The sequence below is a fragment of the Halictus rubicundus genome, chromosome 6 (genome assembly GCF_050948215.1).
Source record: "Halictus rubicundus isolate RS-2024b chromosome 6, iyHalRubi1_principal, whole genome shotgun sequence".
In the NCBI taxonomy this organism is placed as follows: domain Eukaryota; kingdom Metazoa; phylum Arthropoda; class Insecta; order Hymenoptera; family Halictidae; genus Halictus; species Halictus rubicundus.
Window position 1 is genome coordinate 1,104,709 of NC_135154.1, and position 22,105 is coordinate 1,126,813.

General features: G+C 38.1%; 2 protein-coding genes across 3 annotated transcripts; one reads left to right on the plus strand and one right to left on the minus strand.

The window, feature by feature from the left end:
* The first annotated feature begins 4,825 nt into the window (after window positions 1-4,825).
* Window positions 4,826-11,250, plus strand: Hbs1 (translation elongation factor EF-1alpha (GTPase) HBS1). Of its 2 annotated transcripts, none has more exons than XM_076789381.1 (9): window positions 4,826-5,097; window positions 5,178-5,243; window positions 5,427-5,723; window positions 5,794-5,835; window positions 7,909-8,464; window positions 8,543-8,772; window positions 9,546-9,741; window positions 9,812-10,017; window positions 10,541-11,250. In XM_076789381.1, the coding sequence occupies exons 1-9, from the start codon at window positions 5,055-5,057 to the stop codon at window positions 10,993-10,995; spliced, it is 2,091 nt and encodes a 696-aa protein (XP_076645496.1). In that variant the 5' UTR covers window positions 4,826-5,054; the 3' UTR covers window positions 10,996-11,250. The 2 variants fall into 2 exon arrangements, with proteins under 2 accessions (XP_076645496.1, XP_076645497.1); XM_076789382.1 differs by having other exon boundaries at window positions 7,924-8,464.
* LOC143354989 (selenoprotein K) lies at window positions 11,237-12,356 on the minus strand. Its single transcript, XM_076789423.1, has 4 exons — window positions 12,102-12,356; window positions 11,930-12,011; window positions 11,766-11,840; window positions 11,237-11,484 (listed from the first exon to the last, which is right to left on the minus strand). Exons 1-4 carry the CDS (start codon window positions 12,118-12,120, stop codon window positions 11,391-11,393), a joined length of 270 nt encoding a protein of 89 aa, XP_076645538.1. The 5' UTR covers window positions 12,121-12,356; the 3' UTR covers window positions 11,237-11,390.
* Between the last annotated feature and the right edge of the window lie 9,749 nt (window positions 12,357-22,105).

Genomic DNA, 22,105 nt, shown 5'->3' on the forward strand with positions numbered 1-22,105 from the left:
TTAGGTATCTAGATTGAACGGGATCACGTGGGATATAGAATTTGGCGTGCAAATTTATTATTCAAGACTAAAACATTCGTAAATATTTAAGCACAAGACGTTTTTTCATTCTGCAATGCAAAGTTCTAACCACAATGCTATTAAAAAATTAAATGTAGAAGTTTCTAGAATTACATATATCTTTGGAGTTCGCGTGTTCGTTAATTGAGTGGTAACAATAATTAAATTAATTAATTAGTAAAATTATGTTAAAAATGGTTTATTTGCAAAATAAAAACTTTGAGAGAGAAATGTACGTGATAATTATCAGACATGTACAGATGGAATGAACAACGAGAAACAAATTGTAATAAAAATGAAAGTTAAATTAATTGCTATTTTTTAAATTACCTAGACAACATTAAAAAGGAAAAGAGAAGGAGGAAACAAGAAGGCCGCGATTAGGGTGCATCCTCAAATGCAAACAATGGTAAGCGTCTTTAGGAATGACCAATGAGAAAAAGCGGCCGCGGCTTCAAGACTTGTTTTCTCCTTCTCGGAGCGTTCGAAGCGCCAGGACGGCACGCGGGAGAAACTACGCATCGCTGAAGCGCCACATATCCTCTCTGTTTATACCAGAGAGGAATGAGAGTGCTCACGCCCGGGGTTTCGGCGTTCCCACTTTCGTGACATCGCCGCTTTAGCATGGCACAGAACCGGTCAGTCTTTCCTGGAACAGAACCGGTCAGTCTTTTAGCATGGCACAGAACCGGTCAGTCTTTTAGCATAAAACTGAACGCACATTATTTTTTTAACCAGGATTAGAACGTACAGCTTAATTGTTTTATATGAAATATGTAACTAACATGTAAATCTTGTGTACAAAATCTCTAATATTAATTGTAATGATACGTATTTTATTTTTTTTCCAAGTTTGTAGTTGCAAACTTTAGTTGTAAAAAATGGAAAATCCGGAAAAATTCGAACAAATAAAGATCTCATATCGAAGTTTAAAAGCGACCAACCTGAATATTAATTTAATAATGAGCTATTGTCATCAACACTATCTTAAATTTTTTCATATATTTAGCTACTGTTATTATTAATTAAAAAAATTTTTCTTTCATGAATAAATATTTTTCCACCTCAGCACCATAAGATTTTTACTAGATGACTTTAAAAACACATTAGAACTATTTTTAAATAATTTTACTCGAAAACATTCTAGATTACTCTTTATTTCACCGTTCTACTAATTATTAATGGGCTGCATTGCAGCTCTGTTTAACACCCCTTTACAACTCAATACCATGGTACCATCCATATTCAAGGAAGAACAATTTTTTGCGACGACCATTGAAAAAACAAAAGTGTTTCCTTCATTTCAGTCCTTTAGTGCGTTGGTGACGTAGCGCCCAGCACGCCTACCTGTGTTCTGTGTAACATCTGGAGTTTTATGGTACGCTAACAATTGCTATTGACTCGCAAGCCAGACCGTACAAGCGAATGCATCCACAACTTCCAGAGACCTGCCTCCAAAACTAATTAAAGGAAGGCTAGACATGCAGTGTGTACTATACTCCTCAAAAGAGGCGGATTCCAGTCGCTCGTGTTATAAAACTCATTCGATACTTCATCGAAAGGGTGATCTTACATATTTCTGTAACAGTTCCAAGTGCATGCACTTTGTTCATGATACCCTCTTTGTAATTATTAAATTCAATTAAATATTAAGTAAATCTTTCACGGTGCTAACGGCCCTCGCAGAGATGGGCATTATTTGGGATAAAAAATTATTTAAATGAAAATTTGAATAAAAGATACTTTATCTTTATTTGTTATTTGAAGGTTCGAATAAAAAAAAGCATCTTTATTGGACGAGTATCGGATAAATAATTTTATTCGTCGAGAATTTATCCGACGAATAAAGATAATTTTTTCTATTCGAAGCGGATTTATTCGAACTTCGAATAATTTTTTCATCTTTTATCTGTATCTTTTATTCGAAGGCTTCGAATAAATCTTGGAATAACTTTTGCCGAGCGCCGGGCTTCAAAGACCCAGCAACGACGGACGACATACAATGTAAGCGAATGGAGAATCGCGCACGTATGAAAGTTTAAACTTTTAGATTTTTCAATATATCCTCATGAAATTGGGACGAGCGAATGGAGGTGATTTTCCTGATGAAAATGAGGTCAAATTCGAGTGTAATCGAACAAGTTTCACTGATACGTAATGTTACGATAAAAATTACAATCTCATTAAAGACAGTCCAAATGATGTCGTGTTTGGACTCATTTCGATCGGAACAAGCTCTACAACTCGTTCGTCTTAACAATATTGTTCTGATTAAAAACATACAAGCATAAATTGCCAATAATGCACGATTCTCCGTCTGCTTACATTGTAGGCTGTTGGTCGGTCGCTGGTCTTTGAAGTTCCGAGCTCGCGGAGTCCCGAGATATCGGTGTGAAACAACTGCCAATCCAATTGCAAAACTTCATTGTTTTTCATGATATTTTTATGGGACTTGCGCCAACTAATTCGTGGCATTCTTCTGATTAAAATGACACTAAACACGGTACAAATTGGACTGTATTTAGCATTTTTATCCGTAGATTTATTCGAAGGCTTCGATAATTTTTGCTATAACTTTTGCCAGCTCGACGAATAAACGGCGACGACGGCCGACGAGGACCGACGAGCGCCGAATGTCGAAGACCCAGCGATTGCCAAACGGCACACAATGTAAGCGGATGGAGAATCGTGCATTATTGGCAATTTATGCTTGTATGTTTTTAATCAGAACAATATTGTTAAGACGAACGAGTTGTAGAGCTTGTTCCGATCGAAATGAGTCCAAACACGACATCATTTGGACTGTCTTTAATGAGACTGTAATTTTTATCGTAAAATTAGGTATCAGTGAAACTTGTTCGATTACACTCGAATTTGACCTCATTTTCATCAGGAAAATCCCCTCCATTCGCTCGTCACAATTTTATGAGGATATGTTGAAAAATCTAAAAGCTTAAACTTTCATTCGTGCGCGATTCTCCATCCGCTTACATTGTATGTCTTCTGTCGTCGCTGAGTCTTTGATGCTCGGCGCTCGGCAAAAGTTATTCGAAGATTTATTCAAAGCCTTCGAATAAAAGATCCAGATAAAAGAGGAAAAAATTATACAAAGTTCGAATAAATCCGCTTCGAATAAAAAAAATTATCTTTATTCGTCGGATAAATTCTCGTCGAAGAAAATTATTTATCTGATACTCGTCAAATAAAGATACTTTTTTTATTCGAACCTTGGAATAACGAATAGAGATAAAGTATCTTTTATTCGAATCGTTATTTAAATAATTTTCTATCTAAATAATGCCCAACTCTGGCCACAGGTGCCTTTTGGAAGGACAGCCCACCTGTTATCTAAACATTCTTTTAAAGTCCTTTTTTTACAGTCGCAGAGGAAGAAACGCTCTGTATTTTGGATTTCAAGTAATTGTAGAAACTTGTATGATTCTGTTATATATACTACTTTGACAAAATTAGAAAATAAAAATTATGTGGCGTGTGTAATGTCGTACAAAGCAGTTTCAGATGAATGATAATGTGTTCAGGAACTGTTACAGAAATATGTAAGATCACCCTGTCGATGAAGTATCGAATGCGGTTTATGACACGAGCGACTGGAATCCACCTCTTTTGAGGAGTTTAGTACACACTGCATGTCTAGCCTTCCTTTAATTAGTTTTGGAGGCAGGTCTCTGGATGTTGTGGATGCATTCGTTTGTATGGTCTGGCTTGCGACTCAAGCGTACCATAAAACTCCAGATGTGACACAGAACACAGGTAGGTGTGCTGGGCGCTACGTCACCAACGCACTAAAGGACTGAAACGAAGGAAACACTTTTATTTTTTCAATGATCGTCGCAAAAAATTGTTCTTCCTTGAATATGGATGGTACCATGGTATTGGGTTGTAAAGGGGTGTTAAACAGAGCTGCAATGGAGCCCATAAAAAATTAGTAGAACGGTGAAATAAAGAGTAAACTAGAATGTTTTCGAGTACAATTATTTAAAAATAGTTATAATGTGTTTTTAAAGTCATCTAGTAAAAATCTTATGGTGCTGAGGTGGAAAAAATATTTATTCATGAAAGAAAATTTTTTTTAATTAATAATAACAGTAGCTAAATATATGAAAAAATTTAAGATAGTGTTGATGACAATAGCTCATTATTAGATTAATATTCAAGTTGGTCGCTTTTAAACTTCGATATGAGATCTGTATTTGTTCGAATTTTTCCGTATTTTCCATTTTTTACAACTAAAGTTTGCAACTACAAACTTGGAAAAAAAATAAAATACGTATCATTACAATTAATATTATTCTTAATTTATATTAATTAGAGATTTTGTACACAAGATTTACATGTTAGTTACATATTTCATATACAACAATTAAGCTGTACGTTCTAATCCTGGTTAAAAAAATAATGTGCGTTCAGTTTTATGCTAAAAGACTGACCGGTTCTGTGCCATGCTAAAAGACTGACCGGTTCTGTTCCAGGAAAGACTGACCGGTTCTGTGCCATGCTAAGGCTGAGCAGATGTCAGCACTATATCGGGAACGCCGAAAACCCGGGCGTGAGCACTCTCATTCCTCTCTGTTTATACAATCCCCGACATGAGATTTAAAATTCTATTTCCACAGTATTAGCAGATCCTATCCTCTCTGCTATGGTCGCGTGGTCTCTCAACAATAGTTTATAAAATTTCGTCCGCAGCGCCATCGACGATTGAGTGCGCTGCGCTGCAATCTATAATATGCGTCTATGCTTGTTTGTGACATAGAGAATAGTATATTCTTCTCGCTCTTGTGAAGAGGTAAGACCAGACTATTTATTTGGGTGATTAAAAAATAGTTGATAATTTTGACAATTAGTGATTGCTAACGTATTTGTCGGAGTTTATCCTTGCTGTAACATGAGAGGTTATACGTAATAAATTGTAAAAAGAAACTAAACTGGAAGTACATATACCTTTCTTGCTGGATTTTACACAAGTTTGAACTATGTCCCGTCATCGAGATGTACGGTGTATGAATTATTCGGAAGGTACATATAACGTAAATCTTTATTTCATTTGACTTTATATTTTTTTTTTATTTTCTAAGATTACGTATTTCTTTTCACAGAATATGAAGGTTACGATGATGTTTATGGACATTCTGTCGAAGATGACTACTGTGTCTCTCCCAGTGGTGGGTTTTGTTTAATACATAGGTTATTTCAATTTTTGTAACAGTAATTTTTGGCATGCAGTCTCTTCAATGCATATGCTTATGTACTGTTTTGATTAGTTATGTTTGAGATCGTTATTTTGAAATATTATATCTAATTGTCATGCATGAATGTTTCCAAACATCTTACAATATCAATTACAGCGGAACAATTTTTATTTGATCGGAGCAAACAACAGAATATTGCATCTTTTATTATGGAACCAGACATAGTGGAAGATAACGAAGATGACGAAGAAACAGCGCATTCCAATGAAAAAGATATAGTTCTTACAGAATTAGACAAAGTTAAGCTTGTTTCTTGTATGGAATCTATTAAGAATATTATAGGTGATACGGTACCTGATTCCAAGATAAAGAAAACAATCATTCAAACAAATTTTGATGTGGAAACAGCATTGGATTCCATTTTAAAAGAATCTTCTCCAAAAACTGTTAAACGTATGTAAATTATACATATAACTGTCTTATTTAAATAACTCAATATTATATTGCATTATTAAATTTTTAGAACAATCTGCAATTGCTAAGGATACTGCAGAACATTACCCAGGTATGTTATATATTCATATTATTTAATAGTTCAAAATATGAAATCAAAATTTAATATAATGCCTAAAGTTATTGTACAATGATAAACAACATAATATTTTTGTTTCTTGACCTGTATTTTTTTCTGTTTTATGTGCTGCTTTTAAATCAATCGGTAAGGTAAGATGCTACATTTGTTAATCTGCCATCTAGTTCATTCAATATACCTAAATTTTCATTCCAAAAGCAAAACAATATTGAAAATACTACCGCAAATGCAACTATTACACATAGTTTACAAAGTTTGAAGAATTTGAATCTTAATGATTCTCCATTAACATTTTCTTCTTTATCTGATTTAATAACAAATCATACTAAATTATCGTCGCATACTACAAAGGAGTGTCAATCCAATTCGAATACAGTATCATTTAATTCTTTAGCAGATTTAACAGCACACCATTTACAAAAGTCGAATAACATTTGTGACAACACAAATTCTAATGAAAAAGTATTGTCTAGTACAAATTTTGTGATACCTAAATTATCAATTAAAAAGGACAAAAGTAACGATTTAAATAGTATAAAATTAGATTTACCTGCTGTTCAAGTAAATGCAAATATAGAATCAGATTTAATGAATGATAAAAAGCAAGAACATTCTATGGATTTGCTTGAAAGGAGCATATCTGACGTACTTGCTTTTTCAAAAGACTACAGCAATAATTACAATAAATTATATAATTTAGAGACAGAAGAAGATTTATTGATAAATGTAAGTGATACTCGAACGCCGTCACCAGATATTTGGTTGGTAGATTTGAGTTCGGCTTTGAAAGAAGCAACATCTTCAGTTTCAAAAGAATGTAACCTCATAAAACCAAAAATTTCGGAAAATGTTGACACTGTCCTCCCTCATTTGAAATTACATACTTACAGTAAAAATAATGAAATTCCATATGTACTTCTTCCTACAACTTTAAATTTAAGTTGTTTAGATAATACTAGGCTTACGTACACAAAAAGAAGTGTTTCATTATTTGGTAGAACATTATGCAGAACGTGGAAATCAAGAAAACCTATTCTTAAATCGCACGAACAGCATCATACCGTAAAACGATTCGATTTTTCAGTTCCATACAGTCGTAATTAACGAATTTATTAATACCGAGCTTAGCTACAGATGGGAAAAACTTTGAAAATTATGTAATGGAAATTGATGATTGTAGAATTGTAGAATGAAAATTTGAATACGTTATTTGATTGAAATAAAATAATTCTACATAGTAATGTCCTTTGATCAATATAAATTTTGTCACCCACAACTTCGTAAAGTCCAAAATATGTGATATCATTTAAAAATGTCGAGCTAACTGTGACGTTTCATGGAAAAAATAATTTTTTATTATCACATTGAATTTTTAATTATTAAAATATGTCCCATCTGTTGTTATACTTCATGTATATAACCACTATTTTGACACAGAATATCAAAATCTTCATTTAATTGCTCATTTTTTGACGATTAAGTGAAATGAATAGCTGTTGTATTATTATTGAGTATTGTATAATTAGTATACAAGAAGAAGATCAATGGGTCTACAAGAAAGAAGTACCTTGAAAAGTATGTTTAAAGAGATCGACAAAATCAAAATAAAGAGATTGGTTCAAGCATTGTCAATTGTATAGTTATGAAAAAGGTTTACTGTAGGAGGATTAAATTAGGTAGAAAATGATCATGATATAAAATGCGACAGTTGAATATAGTTTTTGGGAATGTAGGTTTTACAAATGCAATTGTAAATTATATACATCAAATGGGCTTATAGAAACACATACGTTGTAACTCTACGAAAGCATCGGAACAGGCTTAAATAATTAATTAATAAATGACTTCTGTAATTATATTTACTATTAAACATTAATTTTACGTAAATATAGTTTTGAAAGTTTTAAAATGGAATCTTTACAAATGATTACTTTAAATATATATTTTACATATATTTTAACATATAATTTCATACGAATCCTTATACATATTTTTCTTACATTTAATCCTATGACAATGAGTCAATTACAATAAATTTTATGAAAGGTAAAAAATTACCAGCCAAATCTACACCGCGAGCTACAACTCCTTCCAATGTGAAAATTATCCCCGCTGGAAAACGACCTGTGGTAAAGGGCTTCGATTTAAGCGGAGCAGAAAATACAGATCATTTAAATACTCGGATTGACAGTCCTCGTTCTCAAAGCCCGTTTGCCGATAACAGTCCGGAAATTAGGAGGAAAGAGTATATACCAAAGGAGAAGAAAGTCATTTCTTCAAGTTCAGATAGTCCACGTAGTCATTCTCCCATATTAGGACATCCCATATTAGCATCTGATTTGGATTCTAAAGCAAAAACCAGCGAAGAAAAGGTTGACGCTTTAAAAGTATATCAAAGTAAAAGAGGTGACAGCAAAGAACAACTACATCTAGTAGTTGTCGGACACGTAGATGCAGGTAAAAGTACATTACTAGGACGACTTTTATGCGACTTAGGACAAGTCCCGTCAAGGTTAATTCACAAGTATCAGCAAGAAAGCAAGAAGATAGGAAAGCAGTCATTTGCTTATGCATGGGTATTAGATGAAACGGGAGAAGAACGGTGATTATAATTTCTATAACAACGAGATTATCCTTTAAATTACGTCGTATACTGATTTATTATGTACGTATTTTTTAGAGAACGTGGAATAACAATGGATATTGGTCATTCTAAATTTGAGACAGAAACAAAGTCTGTTACTTTGTTAGATGCACCTGGGCATAAAGATTTTATACCAAATATGATTATTGGTGCTACTCAAGCAGATGTAGCTTTATTGGTAGTAGATGCTACAAGAGGAGAATTCGAAACTGGTTTCGATAGTGGAGGTCAAACTAGGGAGCATGCATTATTATTACGTTCACTAGGTATCATAATTTATTTCCATATTTATATTCTCTACACTTAGGTTCTATCGTAGTTGAACATTATTCTAATAAATTCTTATTCGAATAAAAAATGAAATTTTATTCGTTATTCGACTACAGTTCTTCAATCGTTATTTGTGTATATTATATTATATTATAATAGAAAGATAACAAATACAGTGAATTCTCGATATATGTCAGCAACACGGGTCTTGATTTCGTTTATCCTCCAGGAGTACTATTCATGTCACTATTCTTTGATCCGCGCCAAACGTAGAAAAGGACAGCGATGCTCGCCGTCGAGGAGTGTAAACATATTTGTCCTATATTTGATATGTCAAAGTCACAACTACAAATGCTGTCCACGAGATCCTACTATTCTTTGATGCAGTGTCGAACAAAGAAAAAGACAACGAAGCTCGAGTGGTCTCGGTCACCACGGACTGTAAACACAACACGGATCGAGTATATCGGTGTGAGATCAGGGAACCACTACTAATCCAATAACAAAATTTCTTTATTTTTCATTATCTTTTTATGGGACTTTTACCAACATATTCGTGACATTTTTCTAATGAAAATGATACCAAATATGATGTAATTCCGATGATATTTACTTGTGTGTGGGATAATTCCACGATATTTATCATCCAGGCTTCGGCGACATATATCGAGAAAACACTGTAAATCAATTTATTCATTATTTGCGAATAACTAATGAACGAACTCCCAATTCTGGGTTCTATATATCTATAAACAACTGATCTGTTTAGGTGTATCACAGTTGGCGGTAGTGGTAAACAAATTAGACACAGTAAATTGGTCGCAAGAAAGATTTAATGAAATAGTTGATAAAATGAGCATATTCTTGAAGCAAGCTGGATTTAAAGATAATGTAGTCTTTGTTCCATGCAGTGGTTTGTCTGGTGAAAATATTATAACAAAACCTAAGGAAGCTTTATCTAATTGGTATGTTTATTTCTGACAAAGTTTAAGCTATTAAAAAGAATAGATAAATTAATATCTTTTACTTATACAGGTATCAGGGACCTACATTAATCAGTGTTATTGACAATTTCAAATGTCCTGAACGTCCGATAAGTAAGCCATTTCGGTTATCGGTTAATGATATATTTAAAGGTACTGGATCTGGATTCTGTGTTTCTGGGCATGTAGAAACAGGTATGGTGTCTGTAGGTGACAAAATTTTAGTGCTACCAGGAAACGAAATGGCAGTGGTCAAAGGTATGTTAACACTGCCTATCAAATTTTAACTTCTTCTATATTCTGTGTTCTAACATTCAACTGGTAATTTTTATAAATGAAAGTGTTATAACAAGCAAGTGTTACATAAAAAAGAAAAAAGATACCTGACGGCTGTTTTGTATGCCATCAATTTTTGTGTAGATGTGTTTAAATGCTTATAATGTTATAAGAATATATTTCATTTCATGTACATAGAAGCGCTTATAGAATTGTGTTTTGCAAGAAACAATTTTGTTTATCTTTTCCAATAAAGTACCTACAACAAACTGTTGAAATTGAAAATTACATTTCTCAGAAAGGTTGATAAAGAAAAATCGTTTACAGATTCATACGCAGCATGCAAAAATTTATATAATAGTAATTAAGAATCACCAATTAAATGTTAGAACATATAATGAAAACAGCGAATTTATGGGTGTCTTATTGAATAATGTAATTATTTTTTTTTCTATACTTGTCATCTATATCAAAATTATCGCAAAATTATTAACTTAAATTCCAGGTTTACAAGTTGATGAGGAATCCACATCAAACGTGTTCGCTGGAGATCATGTTGTTTTAACGTTATCGGGTCTTGAACAACAAAATGTTGGAATTGGAGATATTCTTTGTAATCCACAGAATCATGTCCCCGTAACAACGTGTTTCCAGGCGCATGTTGTGGTATTTGCAGTTAAGATCCCAATCGTAAAAGGTCTTCCAGTGGTGATGCATCAACAATCGTTAGTGCAACCAGCTGTGATTTCAAAGTTAGTGGCTCAACTGCATAGAACTACTGGTGAAATCACAAAAAAGAAACCTCGTTGTTTACCAAAAAATTCAAGTGCTATTATCGAAATTACAACGCAAAATCCGGTCTGCGTGGAATTATATAAAGATATCAAGCAGCTGGGTAGAGTAATGTTACGCGTAGAAGGAACAACTATTGCCACTGGACTTATTACAAAACTTAAGTAGCCATAATAAAATAATTGCTTTGTATATTGAAACATCTAGAGCCGTGCATGCATGGCAGCTGTTATAATTACATATTGTTGCTGTTATATGAAATTTAATATAATAATCATGTTTTTGTTAATTCATGTAAACATGTATGTACATACGTGTTCATTTGCTACAATATACTTACTTTTTTTTCTAGCCTGTGTGTAATTTGTAACATTTTTAATGTAAAAATCAATTAATCTGTTCAATAAAATTGGTCTTCAAAAATGTATGATTTATTTATTTATTACATAGACTTGTCTAGAAAATGATATTTTTAACATGTAATTAGAACAGTAATTATAATGCTTATACAAATGTTTAAATAAATCAATGCTTGCATTGTAAGTAGTTCTTTAGCACATATTTTATCCTGCGCAACTCCTACATCCACCAAATGGAATGGGCATGCTACCTCCTGTGTTAGGTCTTCCCAATCTACGTGATGATGGTGGCTGCGGCCTATATACAATATACATACTCTTAATATTAATTTGATCAAAAGTGCATCATAAAAATATGGAAGGAAATGATTAATGTTATTTAAACTATAATCTGTTTTTCGAAAAAAGTAAATAGTTATCTACTGTACTCGCCTTAACGACATGTCATGCAACTGGAGCAAGGCGGATTTTATCATGACAATTAGATGTCATTAACTTTATTTCAGGTTTTTTCTTTCAAAAAACAGAATATATAGTGTACTATTGTAAGTTCTAGAGACAAATTATAGAAAATCTTACCCAGATCCAGGTCTGTAATTTCGTGAATAATCACTTCCATATTTATTCAAATCAGGGTTAACCATTGTTTTGAAACTGTAATAAATATACTTATTTAGTATTATTTGTACCTTTAAAATTATAATACATATAATAAACGTATAAGAATAAAAATAATTACTCACAATAGAATAACCATATAAATTATTCCAGTGAAGAAACTCAATACTTTCTTCAGCATTGGTGTACTTTGTAAAACTTCTCCATCTAAAAATTATTTAAGGATAAATGTACGTAAACAAACATTATGCGAAATATTCGTTACGTGTATATGAACATTGAGGTTAAAAGTTTTACCTTTTGATACATAAACCATGATTCAAGATTTTCGATAGAAAAACGTTTTCAATAGAGAGTTGTAATCAGATACAACTAAAATTTTAGCTTAATTACGTAAACAATATTTCGGTATGTTTCACAGGTGATCTTACGCTTTTTGACAGAATCAATAGCACATCATATATCATGCGCAGTTTACTTATGTACATATACACACTTATGTATACCACGTATGTAGGTATGTATTTTAGTGTGGTATATAAGTATACAACAGAATCTATTATAGATGCATAACTATAGCATATAAAAACTCGCATAGAGTCGAAACTCCAATATAAATTTATAACAAATACAATCACTATTTGCCCCGATAATTATAAAAGTGACCTATGTCACAATTCTAAAAAAATTCAACTTTTCACTTATTTTGTATTAAATCGATTGATTTCACTATGTTATGGAAAATATTGTTTAAAATTTTCATAAATTGTATTGTAATTGAAGCATTGATATATACAGGGTGTCCCACATAAATGGGAACACCTAAATATCTTTCGTATTTACAGTCCTATCAGAAAACTTCAGAGGACAAAGTGACACTATTGCAGGGGGCAATATAATGGTGAAGAAAAAAATTGTTTATGTCGTGTTTTTTAATGAAATTTCAAGGTCACCGATGTTTTTTTAAATGGAATAGTATATTTTTTTACGATAGCATGATAGACAATAAAAACCACCTTTTTGACTTTGAAATGACGTTGAGCCAGAATAATCATGTTGAAGCGGATGAAATGTGAAAGTTTAAAACTTACGTTTTTGAGCAAAGATTGCGCGTTGTTTACGTCGGGTTGACCTTTACATATCATAATAAATGTTCGAAATGTTGACCATCCTCATTTATGCAATGTTGCACAATGAAGCACATGCTGCAGTAATCCTTTGCCGCATATCCTCTGGCGTTGTGGGTTTATCTTTGTACACAATACATTTTATCTTGCCCCATAGATAAATGTCCAATGGTGTCAGATCCGGAGAACGGGTTGGCCATGGAATTGGTCCTCGTTGCCCAATCCAGCGTCCAGGATATTTCGTATTTAGCACCGTTCTAGCAACTTTAGAATAATGCGCTGGACAATCATCATGTTCAAACCACATGCGCTCCCGATTGAATAACGTAATTTCTTCTAAAAGGCCCGACAAATCCTGGCGTAAAAATGCAGCATACTTTATACCAGTAAGAGTTCCTTGTATAAAGTACGGGCCTATTATTTTACTGCATAAAATGCACAACGCACATACGCTGTTTACTATGAAAACTATTTCGAACATTTATTATGATATGTAAAGGTCAACCCGACGTAAACAACGCGCAATCTGTGCTGAAACACGTAAGTTTTAAACTTCCACATTTCATCCGCTTCAACATGATTATTCTTGCTCAAGGTCAAAAAGGTGGTATCCACTAAATTCAGTTTTTTATTGTCTATCATGCTATCGTAAAAAAATATACTATTCCATTTAAAAAAACATCGGTGACCTTGAAATTTCATTAAAAAACACGACATAAACAATTTTTTTCTTCACCATTATATTGCCCCCTGCAATAGTGTCACTATCACTGCAATAGTGACTGTAAATACGAAAGATATTTAGGTGTTCCCATTTATGTGGGACACCCTGTATACAGAGAGGAATGAGAGTGCTCACGCCCGGGGTTTCGGCGTTCCCACTTTCGTGACATCGCCGCTTTAGCATGGCACAAAACCGGGAACAGAACCTTTCCTGGAACAGAACCGGGCCACCGACGAGATATTTAGAAAGACTGCCAGCCTTACGGGAGAATGTGTCGTTCGAAAAATACTGTAGGGATATTGACGCTGCCGCGCCATTCCCCTAGGCACGCGCCTAGAGAATATGCTCCGACGAGGTTGGCACTGCCAACCTCGGGCAAAGCAGGCGAGAGAACCGCCTATGTACTCTCTCGCTGCCTGACTCTCGATCGAGACAGACGTCTCGATCCTACGCGCTCGAAGCGGAGTCGAATAAAGTTGTTTCGTTTGTTGCGTCGCAGTGTGGTGGAATAGGGATTTTGGTTGTGGGTTCGAGTGCCCGTGGAGCGCTGAAGCGCTCTGCTCGTGGAAGTTAAGAAATAAACTTTGTACACAGAGTTTAAAGGCGAAAAACTGTTGTAGATTTTATTAGAAGTACTTGGAGATGTAACTCCCTCAGTTCTACAATGAGTTCTGTCTCATCCTGGAGCTTCGAATCCTTTTTCTAGCTTCTTCCTTCTCGTCTCGCTTCCTTAGCCAATAGGAAAATTGGGATCTTCTGGCTAGGCTTTGATTCGTCGGATCACTCGTCTTCCGGTTGCTGCTTGATGGTGATTGGTAGTGGATGGATCTTAATAGCGCACGCACGGGAGTGGGGTACGCATGAGGGTGAAGCCCCGCCAAAACAAGGGACGTGGGGCCATGTGGGACCGAATAAGAGAGAGGTCCGAGGGAGTTCCAAGAGGTCCTTGACTGAGAATTTATGACCTCTTGTCCTTAACTGATTCCGGACTTCGACTATCCCTAATTTATGTAGAATTGGAGAAGCTACTCTAAGAGGCTGCGTGACTTTCTCTAAATTCCGCAATTAGTCTCGCCGACTCGAATTTCGTCAAGGATCTCTATGGGACTCTCCCGGTCTTTCTTTGCCTACTCTAAACTATCGCGCCCAAATAAAATACGTATGTATGAAATACGCGATTACATCTTATATTTAAATTTGCCTCTCCGCGCCATTAATCGATACTATATATATCTAGCTATGTTCGCGTGGTCAACTGGCCACGCTACACGTTACATACACGTGTTAAACCTACAATACTGTAGGGATATTGGTGCTGCCGCGCCATTCCCCTAGGCACGCGCCTAGAGAATATGCTCCGACGAGGTTGGCACTCTCAACCTCGGGCAATGCAGGCGAGAGAACCGCCTAATGTACTCTCTCGCTGCCGGACTCTCGATCGAGACAGACGTCTCGATCCTACGCTCTCGAAGTGAAGTCGAATAAAGTTGTTCTGTTACATACACGAGTTTATCACTATCGATAAAAAGTCTCCCAGCGGTTCTGTGCAGAGTAGGCTGCATCTTGGTTCCGCATTTATCCGCGGGACCCTTAAACCTACAACTGGTGACCCCGACGTGATCTGGAAATCAAAAACCACGCTGCACGTGCCCGGAAACAGGTGCACGTTTTCACGGAGACCACCAGGAAGAGATTGCCGGTTCCAGGCGGCGAGCTATCCGCTCGCTGCACGAGGTCGAACACTGCACATCGGATGCCATCCTGGACGTCTACAGAGGACGAGCTTGCTGGAGTTCCGCTGATTGCGTGAAGCCACCGACCACCGGCGCCTTGACGAGCATCACATTGCAGCCAGTCTATCGACGAGCCCAACCATGCGTGCGCCGACAGGTATCGTTCCGATTATGCGAAATTTCGCCTCATTATTGTAAACGATCGTGATCGCCGCGCGGTACCTCGTGGCGAGAATAATCTACGAAGCCATTTTCGTATGCCTGTTGATTCGACCGTTTCGCGACCTTCGCGTTGTTGTGTTTATGCCGTGTCGATTCCCCCGTCGACTCGCGTGACCGCTACGACACCGGGTAGTTCATGTTTACCGCGTCGCGCCGTGCCCTTGCGAAACTGCGTACGTCTGCGCAGAGCGCGCGTTACGAATAATTTGCTGCCGGTCCAAACACACGCGTGTTCGCGAAATCGCGCAAAATGACTACCCCCGCGCAGCTCACTCAGGATGAACTCCTTCATGCGCTGTTACAGGGTCGCGTCGATTCATACCGGCAACCAAAAGTGCCCGATTTCTTCAAAGAAGATCCGGCACTTTGGTTCGCCCAAGTCGAGTCATCCTTCCGCGGCAAGGATTCATAATCAAGCAACAATGGTCGTACACACGCGCACACACATGCGCCGCGTCACACACACGCGTTCGCCACGAACACGCGCACACATACGCGCCGCGCCCACGCACACGCGTCACACACACGCGTCTGCCGCGACACGAGCACGCGCCGCGCACACACATGCGCTGCGTCACACACACGCGTCCGCACGCGCCGCGCACACACATGCGCCGCGTCACACACACGCGTCCGCACGCGCCGCGCACACACATGCGCCGCGTCACACACACGCGTTCGCCGCGAACACGCGCACACATACGCGCCGCGCCCACGAACACGCGTCACACACACGCGTCTGCCGCGACACGCGCACGCGCCGCGCACATGTCAAAATGGCAAAAGAATGGTTTAGATCAACCCCGATCGAAATTCTTGCGCCACCACCCCGTGCAAACCGCGCGTTATCTCCGCGAGGTCCTGGAAACATTTTCCCAGCGCACCCCCGTCGCGAGCCAGCGCACCGCGCTGCGTACCTTATCGCGTACTTAGTCATAACTTGTACATAGTCCTCGCGTATCTTAGCTGTAAGAAACGTTAAGAAATTGTAAGCGTGCGCAACTACGTCGCATTCGCTGCAGGCACTCTCAAGAAATCGCTTGAACGTCCATACACGGGACCGCATAAAGTCTTAAAACGCGTCAACGACAGAGTCATCGAAATCGAGGTCAATTGTAAACCGCGTTCGGTATCTGTTGAAAATGTAAAACCCGCGTACGCAGTTCGCGAATCGAACTTAGAAGCTGCCGGCGACCCTGCAGCCGTTTCGGGAAGCAGCACGATCCGCACGTATGCAAATAAAAAGCGTGTTACGTTCGCTGCCGAAGCGAGTAAAATTACAAAAAGAAAATTGTAAGTGCATGCAGTATGTATTACACTTCTCCTTGTTAAAACAGCGGTTAATTTAAATGTCGTATACACTCGGGGGGGAGTGTGTAGGGATATTGGCGCTGCCGCGCCATTCCCCTAGGCACGCGCCTAGAGAATATGCTCCGACGAGGTTGGCACTCTCAACCTCGGGCAATGCAGGCGAGAGAACCGCCTATGTACTCTCTCGCTGCCGGACTCTCGATCGAGACAGACGTCTCGATCCTACGCTCTCGAAGTGAAGTCGAATAAAGTTGTTCTGTTACATACACGAGTTTATCACTATCGATAAAAAGTCTCCCAGCGGTTCTGTGCAGAGTAGGCTGCATCTTGGTTCCGCATTTATCCGCGGGACCCTTAAACCTACATGGAAAGTGCACCCAGCTCCCCATACTGGACGAAAATGTTACTATTTAGCTTCTTCTAGTGGCCGTTATAGCGGTACTATCGATTGTTCAAGGCCACCTGGGAAAACTGTCCCTTACGTTGCTTCTACTACGCACGCGCTACACACAAGCGTACCTCTATTCTGTCCGTGTGAGATGCCAGCTCGACTGTTCGACGCGTTCCGCCGAATTCACGTTACCGAAGTTTCGAGCGCCTGAGCCGCAATCGATTCCCGGTTCGGCGAGGAGCACATTTTGCTACAACTTTTAAACTAAAAAAGATATCAATGCGAAATTTGGACTAGAAATTTTTTTTAAAGATCGGGTTTAATGGCGTATACTAAAATATGTTCTATATTTTTTACATAATTTTTTTTTTGTTGATTTTTAAGACTAATCCAGATAAGATGGTCAAAAGCAGAGTTGGGCATTATTTCGATAAAAAATTATTTAAATAACGATTCGAATAAAAGATACTCTATCTTTATTCGTTATTCGAAGGTTCGAATAAGAAAAGTATATTTATTCGACGAGTATCGGATAAATAATTTTATTCGACGAGAATTTATCCGACGAATAAAGATAATTTTTTTTATTCGAAGCGGATTTATTCGAACTTCGAATAATTTTTTCATCTTTTATCTGTATCTTTTATTCGAAGGCTTCGAATAAATCTTCGAATAACTTTTGCCGAGCGCCGAGCTTCAAAGACCCAGCGACGACAGACGACATACATTGTAAGCGGATGGAGAATCACGCACGTATAAAAGTTTAAACTTTTAGATTTTTCAACATATCCTCAAAAAATTGTGACGAGCGAATGGAGGGGATTTTCCTGATGAAAATGAGATCAAATTCGAGTGTAATCGAACAAGTTTCACTGATACGTAATGGTACGATAAAAATTACAATCTCATTAAAGACAGTCCAAATGATGTCGTGTTTGGACTCATTTTGATCGGGACAAGCTCTACAACTCATTCGTCTTAACAATATTGTTCTGATTAAAAACATAAAAGCATAAATTGCCAATAATGCACGATTCTCCATCCGCTTACATTGTATGCCGTTTGGCAGCCGCTGGGTCTTCGACGTTCGGCGCTCGTCGGTCCTCGTCGGCCTTCGTCGCCGTTTATTCGTCGAGCTGGCAAAAGTTATCCGAAGATTTATTCGAAGCCTTCGAATAAATCTACGGATAAAAATGCTAAATACAGTCCAATTTGTACCGTGTTTAGTGTCATTTTAATCAGAAGAATGCCACGAATTAGTTGGCGCAAGTCCCATAAAAAAATCATGAAAAACAATGAAGTTTTGCAATTGGATTGGTAGTTGTTTCACACCGATATCTCGCGACTCTTCGAGCTCGGAACTTCAAAGACCATCGACCGACCAACAGCCTACAATGTAAGCAGATGGAGAATCGAGCATTATTGGCAATTTATGCTTGTATGTTTTTAATCAGAATAATATTGTTAATACGAATGAGCTGCGGAGCTTGTCCCGATCAAAATGAGTCCAAACACGACATCATTTGGACTATCTTCAATAAGATTGTAATTTTTATCGTAACATTACGTATCAATAAAATTGTTCGATTACACTCGAATTTGGACTCATTTTCATCAGGAAAAGCCCCTCAATTCACTCGTCGCAATTTTATGGTGGTATATTGAAAAATCTAAAAGTTAAACTTGCATTCGTACGCGATTCTCCATCTGCTTACATTGTATGCCGTTTGTCAGTCGCTGGGTCTTTGAAGTTCGGCTCTCGTCGGACCTCGTTGCTGTTTATTCGAAGCCTTCGAATAAACGATACAGATAAAAGATGAAAACATTGTTCCAAGTTCGAATAAATCCGCTTCGAATAAAAAAAATTATCTTTATTCATCGGATAAATTCTCGTCGAATAAAATTATTTATTCGACAAAGATACTTTTTTTATTCGAACCTTCGAATAACGAATAAAGTTAAAGTATCTTTTATTCGAATCGTTATTTAAATAATTTGTTATCTAAATAGTGCCCAACTATGTCTGGAAGTAGCGCATTCGATTCCCGGTTCGGCGAGGCGCATATTTTGCTATAACTTTTGAACTAAAAAAGATATCAAAGTGAAATTTAAACTGAAAAAATTAAAAAGAATCGGGTTTAATGGTATGCACTGAAATATATTTTGTATTTTTAAATAATTCTTTTTGTTTTTTAAATTTAATTACCCTTAAAAAATGTTCAAAACTAGTTATTATAAATATTGTTGTTCAATCTTTTATCAATCCCAAATAATTAAATTTATTAGAATATATATGCTGCAAATGAAAAGCAATAATCACGAGACGCTCATGCTCCTACAGGCCTCTCTGGCGGACAACATGCTGCCGAATATTGCTAATCATTTCTCGATGATGGAAAAGTAGGACTGCTGAGGAACTTTCCCGCCTAGATTGAACTTTTATCTAGCTCTTTTCACTATGGAAAAGTCCCGTCTCTGCATTATTGGGAAATATTTCCAGGCATCCCGGACCCTTGCGATCCGCGTAGGCACACGTACGCGCCGACCAGGCGGTGTGTGAGTGTGCCGCGGCACGGCTATTCGAATGAAGCTACGACAGCGCCATCCACGCTGTCGCGCCGCGCATGCTCCTATAGGCCTCTGTTTTACCGATACAGTAACTGCTGACGATGAGAGAGATCGGGAACAGAGTACAGCGCTCGTAACGAAAAATGCCGGAACTATATTTTGATAAAATGTCCAATTTTCCTCAATGATGCAATGTTTGTGGGTTCCCGCAATCATTTGATTAATACGTAAGCATACAACGTGATTGGCGTTGCATTGAGATCCTATATGTTCCCGCTAGGCGGGAAAGGTCCTACGAACTCCATACGAGCTCTAAATCTCTCGATATTTACGATAATGTCACTCGACAACACACGAAATCAGCATGCTGCAGATATTGCAAATTACGGCAAAAAACGCAAAAGTAGGACTTCTGAGGACCTTTGCCACCTAGATTGAACCTTTATCTAACGCTTTTGACTACAAAACAGTATTATCTTTGCATTATTAAGAAATGAGAGCGGGACTCCCGTACCCTTGCAAATTCGTGTACTGTGTGCGGAACTAGGGAGGGGATGCGCGCCGGGGCCACCGCCTTAAGCTGTACGTTCTAATCCTGGTTAAAAAGTAATGTGCGTTCGGTTTTATGCTAAAAGACGGCTCGGTTCTGTTCCAGGAAAGACGGCCCGGTTCTGTGCCATGCTAAAGCTGAGCAGATGTCAGCACTATATCGGGAATGTGAGGATTTTATGAGTGCGCTGGATGGCAAATACGGAGTGGCGATGAAATCACCAGGCCAACATTGGTATACCGACGGTCCTCCACGGAACGTGGGGACTGGGGATATGGAATCTCGTAACTAACGAGTAACCAGGGTCACCAGTGGACAGAAGCCACACGTTCTCTAACGAGAACGTTAGAAATATGAATGTCCAAGATAGACACGCCATGTGGACGCGGCAAGGATAGATGAGGTTATATACGCGCGGCCCACACCGCGCGAATATCTCGAACGACGGAGAACAATCGTAACAAAAGTATTTATTGAGAAGGACGAGCGGAGTAATCGCGAGCTCGAATACGAGTCGCGATAATGAACACAAAGATACCGCCACAGTTGAACAGGACTATACGCAGTACCGTCACAATAATTCGACACGTGTTAACGCCGTGAGAACTGTTCGTAGAGAGAGCGATTCCAAGCAATTCGACGGCAAACGCGACTCTTGCCGCGAACGCGAAATCGGCGCAGGCGCACAAGCGCACAACACACGCACCACTGTGCCGCCGCCCCACAGGAATGTGGGGCCAGCGGCACTAATGCGCATGTGCCATGTAGCATGCCCTAGTGCGCCTGCGTTAACCGCACGTTCGCGGCGAGAAGCGCCTCGCCGTCGATTCTTTCTTCTTGGAGAAAATCGTCGCATCGTGTTTCTGTAAACTTTGACTCTGCGGTGTAGTACCGCTCAACCGTGCCGGCTCCGTTTGTAATCGTCGCGACTCGTCCTCGAGTATCGCGAGCTCTCCTTCCGAGCTTGTTTAATAAATCTTGTTATTTCGGTCGCTACCCGATGTGTGTATTATTCGTGAGGAGTGGGCCTCACGCGTTTAACCTAATTCATCTTTGTCGCGGCCACGTGGCGCGTCCATCTTGAACGCAGTTATTTCGAGCGTTCTCGCCAGAGAACGTGTGGCTTCTGGCCACTGGTGACCCCAATCTCTCGTTCGTTACGAGATCTACGTTCCTAGTCCCTACATCCGTGGAGGACCGTCGGAATACGCCAATACGTACATCGTACGAAATCCCCACAGGAATGCCGAAAACTCGTGCACTCTCCTATCCTCTCTGGCTAAACCTTGGCTTAGTTATAGAGGGCAGATCAGTCGCACTAAAACCTTGCTCTACGAGCACATATCGGGAAAAATCAGAGTAAACCTTATTGTAGGAGGAAGAATAGAATTTTATTTAAACTTCTAAATTATATAATTTTAAGTTGCATGTATTTTCAATCATTTAACTCCGTTTTCTCTTCTACAGTAAGATTTACTCTTGGAACAAGGTTAGGTTCACTCTAGTGCAACCAAGCTGCCCTCTATAAAGAAGCCAACAAGCCTCTCGATTTGACATGGAATTCTGCCTGTAAACTTTGCACTCAAATACCAAGTCCAACCAGATGGATCAGAATTTGTAGACAAATTTTTGTGGCAAATTCATAGCAAATTGCGTACTGGGTATGTACGTTGGG

Bases quoted from the DNA above. Each gene is read 5' to 3' on its own strand.
- Hbs1 (XM_076789381.1), top strand. From the start codon at position 5,055: ATGTCCCGTCATCGAGATGTACGGTGTATGAATTATTCGGAAG. The intron at 5,244-5,426 runs GTGGGTTTTGTT...TATCAATTACAG, and splicing joins CTACTGTGTCTCTCCCAGTG to CGGAACAATTTTTATTTGAT. The intron at 8,465-8,542 runs GTGATTATAATT...CGTATTTTTTAG, and splicing joins GATGAAACGGGAGAAGAACG to AGAACGTGGAATAACAATGG.
- LOC143354989 (XM_076789423.1), bottom strand. The intron at 11,841-11,929 runs GTGAGTAATTAT...TATTTATTACAG, and splicing joins ATTTATATGGTTATTCTATT to TTTCAAAACAATGGTTAACC. The intron at 11,485-11,765 runs GTAAGATTTTCT...TATTGTATATAG, and splicing joins AATTACAGACCTGGATCTGG to GCCGCAGCCACCATCATCAC.